At 50.7% G+C, this 14,952-nt stretch overlaps 1 protein-coding gene and 1 long non-coding RNA gene across 6 annotated transcripts in view; one reads left to right on the forward strand and one right to left on the reverse strand.

The window, feature by feature from the left end:
• The window catches only part of LOC122471282, a 38,826-nt gene that overhangs the window by 12,104 nt on the left and 11,770 nt on the right, over positions 1–14,952 (forward strand). The gene's annotated exons all lie outside the window — the stretch shown is intronic.
• The window catches only part of SMURF1 (SMAD specific E3 ubiquitin protein ligase 1), a 110,710-nt gene that overhangs the window by 5,073 nt on the left and 90,685 nt on the right, over positions 1–14,952 (reverse strand). For all 5 annotated transcript variants that reach the window (XM_043559680.1, XM_043559677.1, XM_043559676.1 and 2 more), the window contains 6 exons: positions 14,371–14,474; positions 5,823–5,937; positions 4,872–5,050; positions 3,558–3,695; positions 2,410–2,530; positions 1,301–1,502 (listed from right to left, as the gene is read on the reverse strand). In XM_043559680.1, the coding sequence (XP_043415615.1) occupies positions 1,301–1,502; positions 2,410–2,530; positions 3,558–3,695; positions 4,872–5,050; positions 5,823–5,937; positions 14,371–14,474 (859 nt within the window). The remainder of the gene's footprint in view (positions 1–1,300; positions 1,503–2,409; positions 2,531–3,557; positions 3,696–4,871; positions 5,051–5,822; positions 5,938–14,370; positions 14,475–14,952) is intronic.

A 14,952-nucleotide genomic window follows, 5' to 3' on the forward strand; every position in this document is an offset into this window, starting at 1 on the left:
TCAGTGACCTATCCCAGCCATTCTAGAAAATCGCAGGGGCAGAGACACGTGAGAGCTCTCCTCCTGGACCCTGGCCGTGGGCCCACTCAAGTGGGGATATTTGAAGGACAAAATCCTTAAATCACCAGTGACGGTTTTTCTTTTTTTTAAACAAGATGTTTAGCAAGTGGGCCCGCCCCTGGCAGAGGACAGCAGGGTTATGACAAAAGCACGATACACAGTCATGAATCCCCCAGGCGGAGGGACGGTGGGAAAAGAAAAAGACACAAACACCTAGGACAACAGCCCAGGGGGATGGAAGTAGCTTCTGTCACTCAAAGAAGTTCTTCAAATCTGGAAAAGTCTACAGGGAATGTTCTCTACATGAAATACACCTGCTATCTCTAGGAACATGCAAAGGTCCATCTGCTACATTTTAACATACTAACATTCTTCACCTTTTTCCTTCTGGCTCTCAGGGCTATCAAAAATCTGGATATCAGGTTTTTTATCAGCATCGGAAGGGACCAGAGAGGGGATGGGTACCTACACCAGACAGCGGAGCCCCTCAAGCAGTGCCTCTGCATAGAGGAGGAAACCGAGGCTCAGGAAGGACCCCTGGAGCTCATGACCAACACGGCAGCAGGAGACTCCATCTCCTGGCGCTCAGGCCGGGCCGCTCTCACCTCAGGGCTGCAGTGAGACGGCTGCTACCAGAAGACTCAGGAACGAATCCATGGTGCACTTTAGAACCTCTAATTTCTTTCCCCAAAGCCTTGCTGCTATTTGTACCCTCCCTCTGTCCCCCAGTTCTGTAGGGGTGGGGAGGGACCGGCTCCATGGGGTCCTTCTTCGCTCAGGTCTCGCCCAACTCAGCCCTGGGCGGGCACCAGGCTGGCCAGCACCGGCCACAGCTGCGCGCCCCAGATGACACCCCGCCTGCTGGGCACGTGGGCTGCAGGGACACCGAGAAAGGTGGGTTTGACAGGAAGCTGGGCTTTGTTTTGCTGAGGTTCTCACCCCCTTTGCGTCTACAGGTATCTCCTCTCAGCTTGGGCAGAGGCTAGCACCCCCGGAGCACTGGGGGGCCGGCAGAGAGAATGGCAACAAGAGGGCCCCCGGGGGTGGGGGCGGCCGCGGCCGCCAGGCGAGCACCTCCACGCCCCCAGCGTTTGCTACGAGAAAACAGGCCGCGCCACTTCCTAGGAGACATTTCAGGAAAACACCACCATGGCGGTCCAGCTCTTCCTGCCGTGGCCGGGCAGGGGACATGCCTGGCGGAGACGCGTGGGGCCAGGAGCCCCGCCTCCACATCAGTCACCTTGCAAAGCCTTGAAGCCTTGGAGAGGGACCCGAGTGGACCCAGTCACGAACTGCAGCAGCCTGGCCCTCCTCTCCTCATCGAAGGTCTCCACGGCCTGCCAGAACCAGCGGACGATGTTGCTGTCGGCCACACAGTGCTTCAGCCGAGTGTTGGACTTCCAGTCGCTCACGTCGATCTTATCCAGGCCGCCTATGATCAGCTGCAAAGGCGTTTAGAGGCAAGTTATTTCTCAGAGGTACAGACCGGGTCATGGCAGCCTCCCGGGTTCCCAGCGTCTGAAAGGAGGGAATTCATGGCGTCCGAATAAACTAGCCAGAGACTCAGACAAGCGGAGAGGGAGACGGGCCCACGCTCCCAACAGCGCCTTTTCTTACAACCAGGTCTGCTCTCCTCATCCGCGAGGAGTCAGTACCAAAGGGCCGACCGGCGAGACTGAAGGGGCTGACTGTAAAACGGGGCCACCTCCCCGGGACCCCAGGGGCCGTCACAGCAGGGCTGGGAGGGGAGTGGTGTGCGAGTTTCTGCACCGGGTGGGAGGCCCACCCGGAGCTGCTGCCCGCCCACGGAGGCGCCTCGCCGCGGCAGAAAGACAAGGATTTCAAAGCCGTGAGCCACTTGGCACGGACGTGGGTAAGGGATGAATGAGTCTCTATGTTCACACACGCGAAGTGGGACACGAGAAGACAATAACACTTTGTGCGGAGTCTAATAATAGCTAGAACAGAAACACAAAGTTGACGTGCTGGCAGAATCTGGTTATACGCGAGAGAATTTCCTCGATCCGAGGTAAATACGTGGGAGGGGTTTAGAAACCGCCACGGCTGGAGATCTTGAACATGAGGATAAGCCACAGGACACCCCGAACAATGTCCGGAGAATGATGTGGACTCGTTGCCACCAAGCAGACACCTGTCCTTGTCATAACAGGCTCAGACGCCCTCGACACCCCGCTGGCTCTAGGCCTATTAGTCGGGAGCCCCGACAAACCCCCGGCCTTGCCGCGGGGACAGACAAGCCTCATTCTGCAGGCAGGTTGTAAAACAAGAAAACACCGATCTCATTTGCGCCCTTTAATGCCTCCTTGGCTCGGCCCGGCGAGCACGTACCTCCAGTTCCTTCTGGTCAAACGGCTTCAGTAAGTGTTGAGGAATGAGTTCATTAAACCCCTTCTGAAGAGCCAAGAACTGGGCTTCGATCCCCCGCATGAACCTCCAATTTACATACAACCTGAGAAACAAATTCACAAGTTGGAGGCAGCATCGAGTGGTTCATGAAAAAAAAAAAAAGTTTTCTCCACAGAAGGTTCTGACATCTGAACCTGGCACCCTGCCTGCCGGGCCTCCCCTTGCGGCGGGAGGAGGGGGTGGAGGTGGGGGCAGATGGGACGAAACCCCCACCGGCCGACGTTGCCTAGCCTCAGTATCAGGTTAAAAATAAGTCAGCACAGGCCCTTACACATGCTGATGCTTCGCTAAAAATAGCTGTAGGAATTAACCTGACCTGTTAGAGCAAGCGCCATAACTGAAAAGTAGACCTGAAAATGACACACAGGATACCGTGAGAACACGCGCCAGCCTGGCAGCCTCTGCACACGGACACGCCCGCATGCTTCCAATTCCCCAGTGCGAGCGACTGGACGTTTATTTGCCTGAAGAGGTAGGCGCCTGGGCGGCTCAGCTGGTTAAGGGTCCAACTCTTGATTTCAGCTCAGGACACGATCTTAGGGTTTGTGGGATCGAGCCCCACGTCAGACTCTGCACTGACAGCACGGAGCCTGCTTGGGATTCTGTCTCTTCTCGCTCTGCCCGACCCCTGTCTGCTGTCTATCTCAAAATAAACATTAAAGAAAAAAAGAAGAGAAAACAAACTACTATGGAGTAGACTTCCTCGAGACTGATCTCAAGAAAACTCCTAGGCTTCTATTCTCTCCTGCGTTCACCACCTTCACACCCAGGATTGGGAGGTCACCTGCAATCCCTTCCCCAGCTTGGGCTCTGGAGTCATTATCCTCCCTTCAATGGGCCGGCTCTGGTGGCACTAGGGGCACCTCTGTGCACAGCCCCCAACACTGAACCCGACCGTTGCTGGAAGTCTGTTCTGTTCCTGGGATTCTGGTCATAGGTGCCGGCAGGGAAGGGAAGCCTCAAACAGCCAAGGAGCCTTGACAACCTAAATGTGAACCCAGCCTTGCCCAGATGGTCCCAGGCACCTGGATGTCCCCGCTGGCAACTTCCAAGGTTCCCCAGAACATTACCGGACATATTCTTTCTTGTTGTCCTCTGTGACAGGAACGTTGCGACCATTGGGTTTCAGTTCATGCTGAAGAATCCTCCCGAAAGCATTGTGTTCCACACAGAAAGTGTGGTCTAGCACAGGGGTGATATCATTCTCTCTGTTGAAGTTAAGACACAAGATGGATGTCAGACCTCTGCCAGCATGCAGCAGCGAACAGAACCTTAGACGGAACGTTCCAGGAGAAAGACGGCACTTCCTGTCCATCACCCCAGAGCTGCAGCGGGGGAGAGGAAAACCTAGGTCCCAGAGCACGTGTGAGGGCAGGGGTGCGGGTACTGAAGGGGTACCACCGCTCCACTCTGCATGTGCCCGGACTCCGGGCTCCCTCATTCACAGGGAGGTGATGGTAGCTCTCTCGTTCTGGGATTTTATGAGACACGGTGGCCTGACTGCCTTGTAAACTGAGTCTCCGAACAGAAGGATTCACGAAGAGGAAACGGGGTCAAAGGAAAAGCAACCTGCAGAAGACACACCTAGAAAACATTCGCAACCCCTCCTTTAAGGCAGCCATTCCAAATGCATCCATTCAAACAAAGTAGCACTTGGAAGTTCAAGTGGACTCCTCTGCCCCCCGCATTTGCTGAGACGCAAGCAGAGTAAACGATTTTGTACAGGATGGAGGCCCTAACCCCCCCGGACTACCCATTTCCAGCCGGGGCACGTGAAGTGAGGCCGACCGGCACTTGGGGTGCAGCTGGCTCCAGCTCCCCCTCTCGCTCTCCCCCTGCAGAGCCTGGATCTCTCCCTCCTGTGAAATCGGCTCATTCACAAGGACCCGCAACCCCCGCGGTTACCACATGACTGTGCAGACAGCTTCCAAGAGAGTTCTAGGATAATTCTAAAACAAAGTCGACTAAATATAGTTTTTCCTGATACTTTCTCTTACTATCAAATACTCTGCCACTAATTTTGTGTTGGGTGCTTTCCCTCTCGAGATTCACTGGAGAGTCCAAAACAAAACCCACCACCCACCTATCAGGCCTGGGGATTAATTTTGTGGCCAGACCTTAATAATTTGAGGAAGAAATTAGTCTATGAAGTGAAACTGGCCAAACATCATGAAGGAAGAAAGTCAACTGAGTATTTCTTGTTAAATCCACTTTTATGTTTTTGGCTGTAAAACAGCATTTTCTTTACTTCTCTTCCCTGACTTCACACCCATCCCTCGAAAACATTCACATGCACGCACATCTGCACACAAAACAATTGTATTTGGTGGACAGTAAGATGGATGAGGCATCTTCCATCAACTGAACAGTGAGTCGGTACTTACAGAATCCACACTAAGCTCTTATGGAGTTCTGGGTCCACCGACTCCAAATCAGAGAGCTGGATGGGTTTCCCCAGTAGCTGCTTATAGAAGGGAACCGTGAAGCCCCCGTTTATGTAGTGTCCGTGGAATACGGCGAGACCCATGATCCGACCCACAAAATGGAAATAAGACAGATGGTCCTGTAGGGGGCACCAGAGAACACATTTATTAGGAAAATGATCAGCCAGGGGTGGATACCTTGTGCTTTCTCCAAGCTTCTTGGGAGACCTGTCCCATGGGCAACCCGACACTGACTCAGTTGCTCACAGGTTGTGCTCACGATCAAAGGAAAGAAGGCTAGTTAGGTAGTCAAAATTCAGAGCATGCGTTTTTTATAGATCATCTGAACATTTTACATGCCCTTCGTTCAAACATGTCCTCAGAACTGCTACATCATTTGTGGTACTCAGCCTAAAAGGAAAATGCAGAACTCTTTGCTCAAAAATTATTAAGAATTTCAACATGGCAGCCACGGAGAATCAAACCAACACAGGCGCTTCTAAGTGCCAGGCGCCCAGGTAGCCGGCCCCCCGTTTTCCCCACTGCACTACAAACAGAGCAGGGGGCAATTCTCCCTGAGTCCCAGGAGAAAGCAGAAGAGAAGAAAATCCAAAGGAAATAAAAAACCAAAGAGGAACATAGAGGAAAATCATGGACAGCCCAAGTAACAGAATCATTCTAAAACCAGAGCTGTTCTGGTTTTTAACTGGGGAACCTCACATCTCTGCTTTCGAGGTGGAATTATAAGCAGAATTAATGAAAACCCCATTTCCATTTCCTGCTCTACCTTTCAGTGTCTATTGACCAGAGACTGAGTAAGTCCACAATGGATAAACCAAGGACTGACACTGGACCTGGAAATCTAGTTAAAGAACTTTCCAATTCGCCCTCTCTTTATTCACGGGTACTTACGGGGTTGATCGAAGAATCCGGGTTGATTTGCAACATGTAAATGTTGTCCGTAGAATACTGGAAGAGCCCATAATACGGATTCAACATTTCATGGCACAATAAATAGAGCCACTCCCTAGGAACAACAAAATGACAACCATTTTATATGTGTGAAAATGTCCAGTTTAGGTCTTACCAAAAGGACTGACTCCCTGGGTCCTAGAAGGCCACAATGCGGGATAACCAGGCCCTGAGAAAAGGTGTAGATTGGGCAGATTAGTCTGAGGAAGTAACAACTTGCGTCCGGTCGTCTGAGAAATGGCTTTTCTGGCCCAAACTCCCACGGTGGCTCCGAAGCCGAGGAAGAACGGCGGTGGGCTTCACCCAGCACCACCTGCTACGGGCAGTGCTCTCGGCAGGGGGACTCATCAGCCTGCCAGAACCTCAGCTAAGGTGTTCTCTGGGACTCTGCAAAGACCAGATCTCAGGTGATGATGTCAATCGTGTGGTTCCAATGGACAAAAGAGCAATTAATAAAGAGCAGTCATATCCTTCTACTTATAAAGGGTGTGCATGCACGCGTGTATGTACACAAAACAGGAAAGATCTATATGCAGAGCAGAGAGGAAGAAGAGGAGGAAGAGGATTTACACAGACACTTGGACAGTAGTTAACTTTAGAATCAGCATTCTGGGGGATCTTCAGTTTTCTTTTGCCTCTTGCTAGAGAGTTTTTACATTTCCGACAGGAACATGTTATTCACATTTAAGTGAGAAGAAAACAGTTTGCAGTCCAGGCAGACAGGGATTGAGAACGACTTTCACCCTTTATGACTTTCTTTTAAAAAAAATTTTTTTTAACATTTATTTATTATCGAGGGACAGAGAGAGACAGAGCATGAGCATTGGGGGGGAGGGGGGAGCGGGCAGAGAGAGGAGGAGACACAGAATCCGAAACAGGCTCCAGGCTCTGAGCTATCAGCACAGAGCCTGATGCGGGGCTTGAACTCACAAACCGCGAGATCATGACCTGAGCCGAAGTCAGACGCTTAACCGACTGAGCCACCCCGGCGCCCTTACCCTTTATGACTTTCTATCTTGTCGATTCTACCTTTTGTCATAAACATTTATCATTTTTATAATTTTAAAAAACAAGCTGAATCCATAACAAGATATAATTTCATGAGTTCTGAAATCTGGACGAGATACATAAGAATAAATTATTTTTGGAATTCCTTTATATTCCAATCATTTCATTATGTATTAAAAAACAAAACAAAACAAAAAGCCCCAAATCAGAAACATCCAACAGGGGCGCCTGGGTGGTTCAGTTGGTTCAGCGTCTGACTTCAGCTTCAATTCAGGTCATGATCTCACAGTTCTGTGAGTTCGAGCCCCACACTGGGCTCTCTGATGTCAGCATGGAGCCCACTAAAGATCCTCTGTCCCCCTCTCTCTGCCCCTGTCCCACTCACGTGCACACTCTCTTTCTTTCAAAAATAAATAAACATTAAAAAAATGTTTTTAAGAAACAATCGTATGGAAGCCAATTTGACAATTATATTTAATTTTTTTTGAAAAAATAAAAAAAATACATAAATAAAATTAAAAAGAAACAATCCGGCAAAACAAGCACTCTCAACAGCATCTGTGTGATTTGGCTCCAGGGTCAGGGGCGAGGAGCCCAGGACCGGGGAAAAAGCTTATGCAAACACCTGTGTCACTTCTACAGTGACCCTTTTATTCTTTCTACTCAAATCTCCTTTCTAATGGATACATTTCGTTAAGACAGCAGCCCCAGATTTTATTCTGGAATTTCTTACTCTGTCAAACACAAAAGGCATGGAATTGAGATCAACCAGGAAAAGGATGAGCACACGTGCAAACGATCCAAGGCAACAGTGACAATACACAGAAAGGATCAGACTGCAAAAGATTACGTATCGAACTCAAGAGAACAGAAAGGAACTGGCAGAAACCAGGAGACTCCAAATGTCACACAATTCTTTACTAGAAAGGCAGAATTTCCCGGCTATAAGACCAAGGTTGAGAGTTTGGGTTTGAGAGGAATCCTTTTCAAAAGCTGAGGACCTGCAACTGTCTAGACAGGAAGTGATCAAAACACAAGCAAATATTCTGACCGAGTCACGCACAAGGGAGGGAGGCGTATTAGGGATGTTAAGGAAGTGGTGAGGGGAGAGCTAACTATACAGGCAAAAGGGATTTTTAACGATACAGGAAATGGTTGAGAACCAAACACCGGGGAAGTGAGTATAGACTGATTCTCATCGGCCAGATGATGAACGAACGAACACACACACACACACACACACACACACACACACACACACACGTGATTTAAATCTCTCTGCAGCTCTCTGAGACAGGTCTGATCCCCTGTAGATGTGAGGAAGGATCTGAGGGGTGAAACAATGCAAGATCACACTGGAGTAGGAAACCCAGGACTCACAGCTCTTTCCGCTAGACCACCGTGTCAACCAAGGGACCTCCAAAAAGGCCTCTCTGTGTGGAAGACTGGATAAAAACTGGGACATGCAGAAAGGAACAGAACTCCTATCAGATCAAACCAAGCTATTCACATGCGTGCCTGGGGATACATAATACAGCCACGCTAAGACGGATGGTAGGTTGGAACAGTTTAGGGTCCTGAATTCCTGAAACTGTAAAGGAAATAGCAGAGAAGAGAAAATGCAAGTAGTCTGATTTGAACTGTTGGGGCAAACATGAACATATAACTAGGAAGCTTCTCACCTAAAAAGGGGGCAGAAAGCCTGATCCACTTGGCAGGAAACAGAACTCGCTTTATCACGGGCAAACAGAAGTTATGTTTGCCAAAAGAAAGACGGTTTCTAGAATCGAGATGGAGATGATTAAGGAAGAACTCTGGGACAGTCTTTTTTGTTTGTGTTAATGTTTTTATTTATTTTTGAGAGCGAGCAAGACAGAGTGTGAGCAGGGGAGGGGCAGAGAGAGAGGGAGACATAGGATCCGAAGCAGGCTCCAGGCTCCGAGCTCTCAGCACAGAGCCCGACACGGGGCTTGCACTCACGAACCACAAGATCGTGACCTGAGCCAGAGCCCGATGCTTAACCGACTGAGCCGCCCAGGCGTCCCTGGGACAGTCTTGAAAGGGAAAGCATTTCCCATGGAGAGCCAGTGCCCGCTGTGAGCTCACTACTGGGGAGATGCGTGCCTTTCTGTGCCCTTCATCCCAGGTGGACTCAGGAGCAGCCGAGGGCAGGAGGATGAAGGGCAAAGCCAGGAGTGGAAAGAAGGTGGAGGAATGATTTTCTCCAGGGCCAAAGGGCAGATTGTGACTTCTAGCTAACACTAACCAGAGTTGGTGTTTTACATGTATTTGTGTAATTCTCTAATTAACGCCTGTACCTCGTCAGATTGAGAACGCCTTTGGATGGGGACTTTGGAGGGGTGAAGGGGGCAGAGAACATGTTACTTTGCTCACTACTGTATCTCTAGTACCTAGTACATGGTAGAGTCTCCATATTTAATGGTTAATAAATAAACACAATTCTTACAAGAGCATACAAATTTTAGGGGTGTTCTCCTTTAAGAAGATTCAATCCTGTAGGGCGCCTGGGTGGCGTTGGTTGGTTGGTTGAGCGTCCGACTTTGGCTCAGGTCACGATCTCACGGTGTGTGGGTTCAGGCCCCGCATCAGGCTCTATGCTGACAGCTCAGAGCCTGGCACCTGCTTCTGATGCTGTGTCTCCCTCTCTCTCTCTGCCACTCCCCTGCTCACGCTCTGTCTCTCTCTCAAAAATACACATTAAAAAAACATTTTTTTTAAAGATTCAATCAAGTGAAGATTCAATCATAGATAAGAAATTTTTAATTTTTAAAAAAAATTTTTTTTTCAACGTTTATTTTTGGGACAGAGAGAGACAGAGCATGAACGGGGGAGGGGCAGAGAGAGAGGGAGACACAGAATCGGAAACAGGCTCCAGGCTCTGAGCCATCAGCCCAGAGCCTGACGCGGGGCTTGAACTCACGGACCGCGAGATCGTGACCTGGCTGAAGTCGGACACTTAACCGACTGCGCCACCCAGACGCCCCTGAAATTTTTAATTTTTAAAGTGTTTTGTTGCAATGGAATCAATAAATTAGTATGTTACGATCACATAAAAAGTGAAAACAATGTTGGAGCGGTACAGCCACTGTGGGAACCAGTGTGGAGCTTCCTCAAAAAATTAAGACTAGAAATACCAGGCAATCCAGTAACTCCACTACTAGGTATTTACCCAAAGAAATGAAACCACGGATTCAAAAAGATATACGCACCTCTATGCTTACTGCAGCATTATTTGTAAGAGCCACGCTACGGAGCAGCCCAAGTGTCCGTGGACAGATGAACGGATAAAGAGATGCGGTATATACGCATGATGGAATGTTAATCACCAAAGAAAGGAGATCTTGCCGGGTGTGGCAACGCGAATAGACCTAGGAGGTATGATGCTAAGTGAAATGAGTCAGAGAAAGACAAACACCACATGATGTCGCTTTTATGGGGAATCTAAAAACACAACAAAACAAAGCAGAAACAGACCCATAAATACGGAGGACTGATGGCTGCCAGAGGGGAGGTGCTGCGGGGCCGGGCAAAATGGGTGAAGGGAAGAGGGAGGTCAGAGAGCGCTCCCTGTTGGTGACAGATGACGGCTACGCTTGTAGCGAGCAGAGTGTTCGACTTTTCAAAACGCTACGTTGCACACCTGAAACTAAAGTAACATCGTGTGTCAACTATGCCTCGTGAAAAGTAGGAACTCGGAGATGAGCGAGTAAAATCAAATAGACTGCCTAGAATCACCACTTTTGTTCAAGTAAAGAAAAAATCCTGAGGCACCGGAAGCTGAACGCTCCTAGAAGGTGGGGGAAAACAAGCAAAGATGGGAAACAAAAAGAGAGACCTGGAGGGTCCATCCAGGGAGTCCAGCATCTGCGTAACTGGCATTTCAGAAAGAGCAAAGCGGGGAAACAGAAGAGGGGAAACTGAGCAAGAAGCTGCTGCTGGTTCGGCTGATCCAGGAGGGAGGTACGCTGGCGTGGCAGGTGCTCGTAGGAGCTGGGGGTTCCGTGAGGAGGGGATGGGAACTGGGGTTTCAGAGAAGACGGGAAGGCTCCGAGTGCACGCTCTGTGACTGTGGGCCACGCAGCAGACCGGGGCCAGGGATCTCGGGATCTCGGAGGCAGAGAAGGCCCTGTCGGGGGGCGTGTGAGCAGACCCAAGGGAACAGAGGGAATGGGCTACATGAGGGTCTCGGAGACACTCTAGGCAGAGGGGAGGTGAAGGCCAAGGCCCGAGGCAGCCACGGCGAGAGTGCAGCAGCCGAGGGGGAGCAGCCAGGGCTGAGCCTGGAGCATCTGCGGGGGTTCAGCTGGGGGCTCGGGGACAGGGGACGATGGCCGAGTCTCCAAAAAGCTCACGCCGGCTGCTGCCGAGCAGCGGCCTGTGCAGGACAGTGAGAAGCAGGGGGCACGTTCGGAGGAACAACGACAGATAGGACAGATAGGCCCCGAGCGGGGGGGCCAGGGAGCTGGAGGGCAACATGCGGTCGGGGCAGCGCCGTCTGCTGAGGACCACGGACACGGGCAATGGGAGACGACAGGGGAGGGGGTGAGGGCGGGCACTGAGGTAGGACAAACGAGAAGCTGATGAGGGGCCCTCAGAGATTCGGGACCATCAGGCTTAGAAGGGTTCAGAAACCCCCACGGAGAGCCCAGGGCAAGCAAGTGTGGCGTTGACGGGAGCAGCACACAGACAGAACCCAGGGTGCCCTCGGCGACCCCGGGACTGAGCCGGGGGCCGCCGATGCTCCGGGTGAGGAGCACCCGCACGAGGACTGGCAGGGAGCCAGGGGGCAAACCAGGAGACGGGGGCGTCCGGAAACCAAGTGGAAAAAGTGCTTCGAGAATAGGGAGTGACCAGAGGCGTCACGTTCTGCTGACAGGCCAGGGGACGTAGAGGCCCAGGAGTCATCGCGGGGTCTGGGGGAGATGGAAGCCAAGGAGGGCATCCGAGGAAGCGGGGCAGGGGCGGTGTCGAGAGGAAGCAAGAGACATGGGAGCAGGACGAGGGATGCTCACAAGTCCCCCGAGGGCTCCTGCTTGAGAAAAAACAGGTCAATGACTGAGGCAGAAGCACCTTTGAACAAATTTGTGTTTTTCCTGGAATTTCTCTTTTCTTTGCTTTATTTGCCTCGAGTACCTCCTTAACATGTAGACAGGAAGGGGATCGCGTCCGGGCAAGGTTCAAGAAGGGCGCCGTCCTAGCGCACACACGCGGAGACTGACCCCACAGAAAGGAACACGGTGAGGAAGCGAGGCGGATACGAAATAAGAGGACACGCACTGTGCGGGGGACAGGGTGGCTCTCCTACAGGGGGCCGTGCAGGGAACACGGGGCCACGTGGGTAGAGGTGCCGACAGATGGATACTCGGTGGCGGTGGAGAGACTCCACTGGGGCCGTGTGTTGTCAGCGGCAGAGGAGGCGCAGTTGGCAGCCGAGGGTGAAGGTGTCGGGGCCGAGGCAGAGGCCCGGGGGTTGCACAGGCAGGGACGCAAGGAGCACAGCATGGCTGCACCGGCCGCAGGGACCTCCCGGGGCTCATGGGCGCCAGCGTGGGAGAGGCCACAAAGTGGAGCGCACCACCCCCCGGCCACCCTCCAGGCCCGAGGACGGGACTGTTCAGAGGCGGGGTTTTGCCAGGCAGGGGCAGCAGGCCGAAAGGGCGGCGAGGGGGTAATAGTGACGGCGGACGACGCGGAAGCAGGGAGCAGGGATGGGAAGGGGGGCAAAGAACAGAAACAAGGTAGCAGACTCCGAGGGTGACGGGTGGTCCTGGATGAGGCCAAACCACTTTGGGTGAAGTTAGGACTAAAATCAGATTGGCTCCAGACCACTGCTCGGTGACGCTGGGTGCCCGAAGATAGGACAGCGATGCCTTCAAAGTCCCGAATGAAAACTACTTTCTTCCTAGAAATCTATAAAAAGGGCAAACTGCAAATGAACGTTTTCCGTAAGACCTTGGAAAATTCACCTCCCACACGTCCTTTCTAAGAAAGCTGCTTGAGGGTACAGTCCAGTAACACAAGGGAGTAAACCAAGGAAGAGGGAACTACAGGATCCACAAAACCATGCTCTAACCCGGGAAAGCAGTGATGCCCGTGACCATGACTGTGCAGAAGACCTAAGGAACCACCAGTCAGACTGGGCAGTGTCCACGAGGGAGACACGCGGGGGAAGCGGGGGCGGGGGGTGGAGGGGGGCAAAAGATCAAGCTTAATTGGACAAAGTAAAGACAAAGCCTGGTTTTGAAAAAAAAAAAAAAAAAAAAAAAAGAAGACAAAGATGAAGAAATTCTTGGAAAATTAAAATTTGTTCTAAAAGCAAAAATCCTAGAAACCACTCAACCCCCTCAGTGAACAGTATTTAAACGGTCCTAATAACGTAAACAATGTACTGATTTTCAAATTAAAGACAAATTTTTTTTGTAATGTTTCTTTTTTTGACAGAATGCAAGCAGGGGAGAGAGAGAGAAGACACAGAATCTGAAGCAGTCTCCAGGTTGACCTGTCAGCATAGAGCCCGACGTGGGGCTCGAACCCATGAGATCATGACCTGAGCCGAAGTCGGACACTTAATTGACTGAGGCACCCAGGTGCCCCAATAATGTACTGATTTTCAACACAAAAATACTAGGTAGGTAAGCGCGGGGAGCTACTTAATTTTGGCTACAGAACAGACTATAAATCTCCAACCCTGGATGACAGAACATAGGAGGGGAGGGCAGAAGGACTCCTGGAGGGGAAGTCAAAAGTATTTATATCCTTCTTGCTTATGAAGAAAGAGGTCAAGAGACAATGTGTCCAGTTGACAAACCAACAAATAATGGTGAAAACACATCATGTCAAGTTACCAGGGCAATGATGGAAGATCTAAAAATTGTGACGGCGCCAGACTAGGAAGTGACAGTATTAAATTAGATCCAGTCTATCTGTGTCTGTGACCATAAATCCTGAAGTCAACGGATTATGCCTGAACTTGATCAGTTTAGTGACATAAAGTCATCCATCGGAAGAAACTGTTAAAAGGCAGTGGTCTCAAAGGTGAAAAGAGGCAGGACGGGAAACAGCAGCTTTTAATTCATCTACTTTTAAGGTCATTGGCACAAATGATCTTGACCAGCATTTCACTTGACAAAATTCCTTTGACACAAATGCAATTTACATGCCCTTCTCCAACCCTGAAAGTCCTCTACTGAGAAAAGTAAGGCTGTCTCCCTCCCAGACTAATTTCAGGAGCAGGCCTCTCACGTCTCAGGTTAGAGCTGCCAGATGAAGCGGAGGGGGGGGGGGGGGGGAGTTGAAAAGTTTAAACCAATCTTTCCACAAAATAACGGAGAAGGAGATGTGTCCTCCGGTGGTTCTCGGGACATGCTCACAGAGCCCCCGACAAACCCTTACTCCCAGAAGCACCGAATGCCATGCGGAGACACGCCCAGCATGAAGCGGGGCTGACCGAGAGCCTCACCTGGCCACTCCGCCATAATCCAAACCTTCTTCTCCCCGGAACTTGACCATCAGTCGCTTCTTCAGATCCTTTGGCCGCATCTTCATGATCTGGCGATAAGACTCCTGCACGGCAAAAAAAAAAAAAAAAAAAGACAGCGTCAGAGAGAAGAACGGGTCGCATTCTTACTGTTCTACAGAGTTTCAAGGTTGTTGGTAATGGAGCCCGAATCAGGATAAATAGTCATTTAAATCTGAGTTTGATCTGATTCCTGGTCAGAATGTTGGTCTGATGTCCAGTGTCTGATGTGGGGTAGCCCCTGTCGCCTGATCTCCCCGGGTGTCCCTCAGGAACAAGGAGCTCGTGCCGGGCAACGTCATACCCAAAGGAAACGCACGCCCCCATTTTCAGCACAATCGCTAAAGGCCTAGGGACAGACATCCTCACCAGAGTCCATTTTCTCTACACAAATTGATTTTAATGAGGCCATACTAAGAACGACTTGTGTATTGTAACCAAAAGGAAGATGTCACTGGAGAATCTGAATAGTAAAAGAATTCGGAGCCTGTTTTTGTATCTGAGGTGAAAAATCGCATAATTTCC

The sequence above is a fragment of the Prionailurus bengalensis genome, chromosome E3 (genome assembly GCF_016509475.1).
Source record: "Prionailurus bengalensis isolate Pbe53 chromosome E3, Fcat_Pben_1.1_paternal_pri, whole genome shotgun sequence".
NCBI lineage: Eukaryota > Metazoa > Chordata > Mammalia > Carnivora > Felidae > Prionailurus > Prionailurus bengalensis.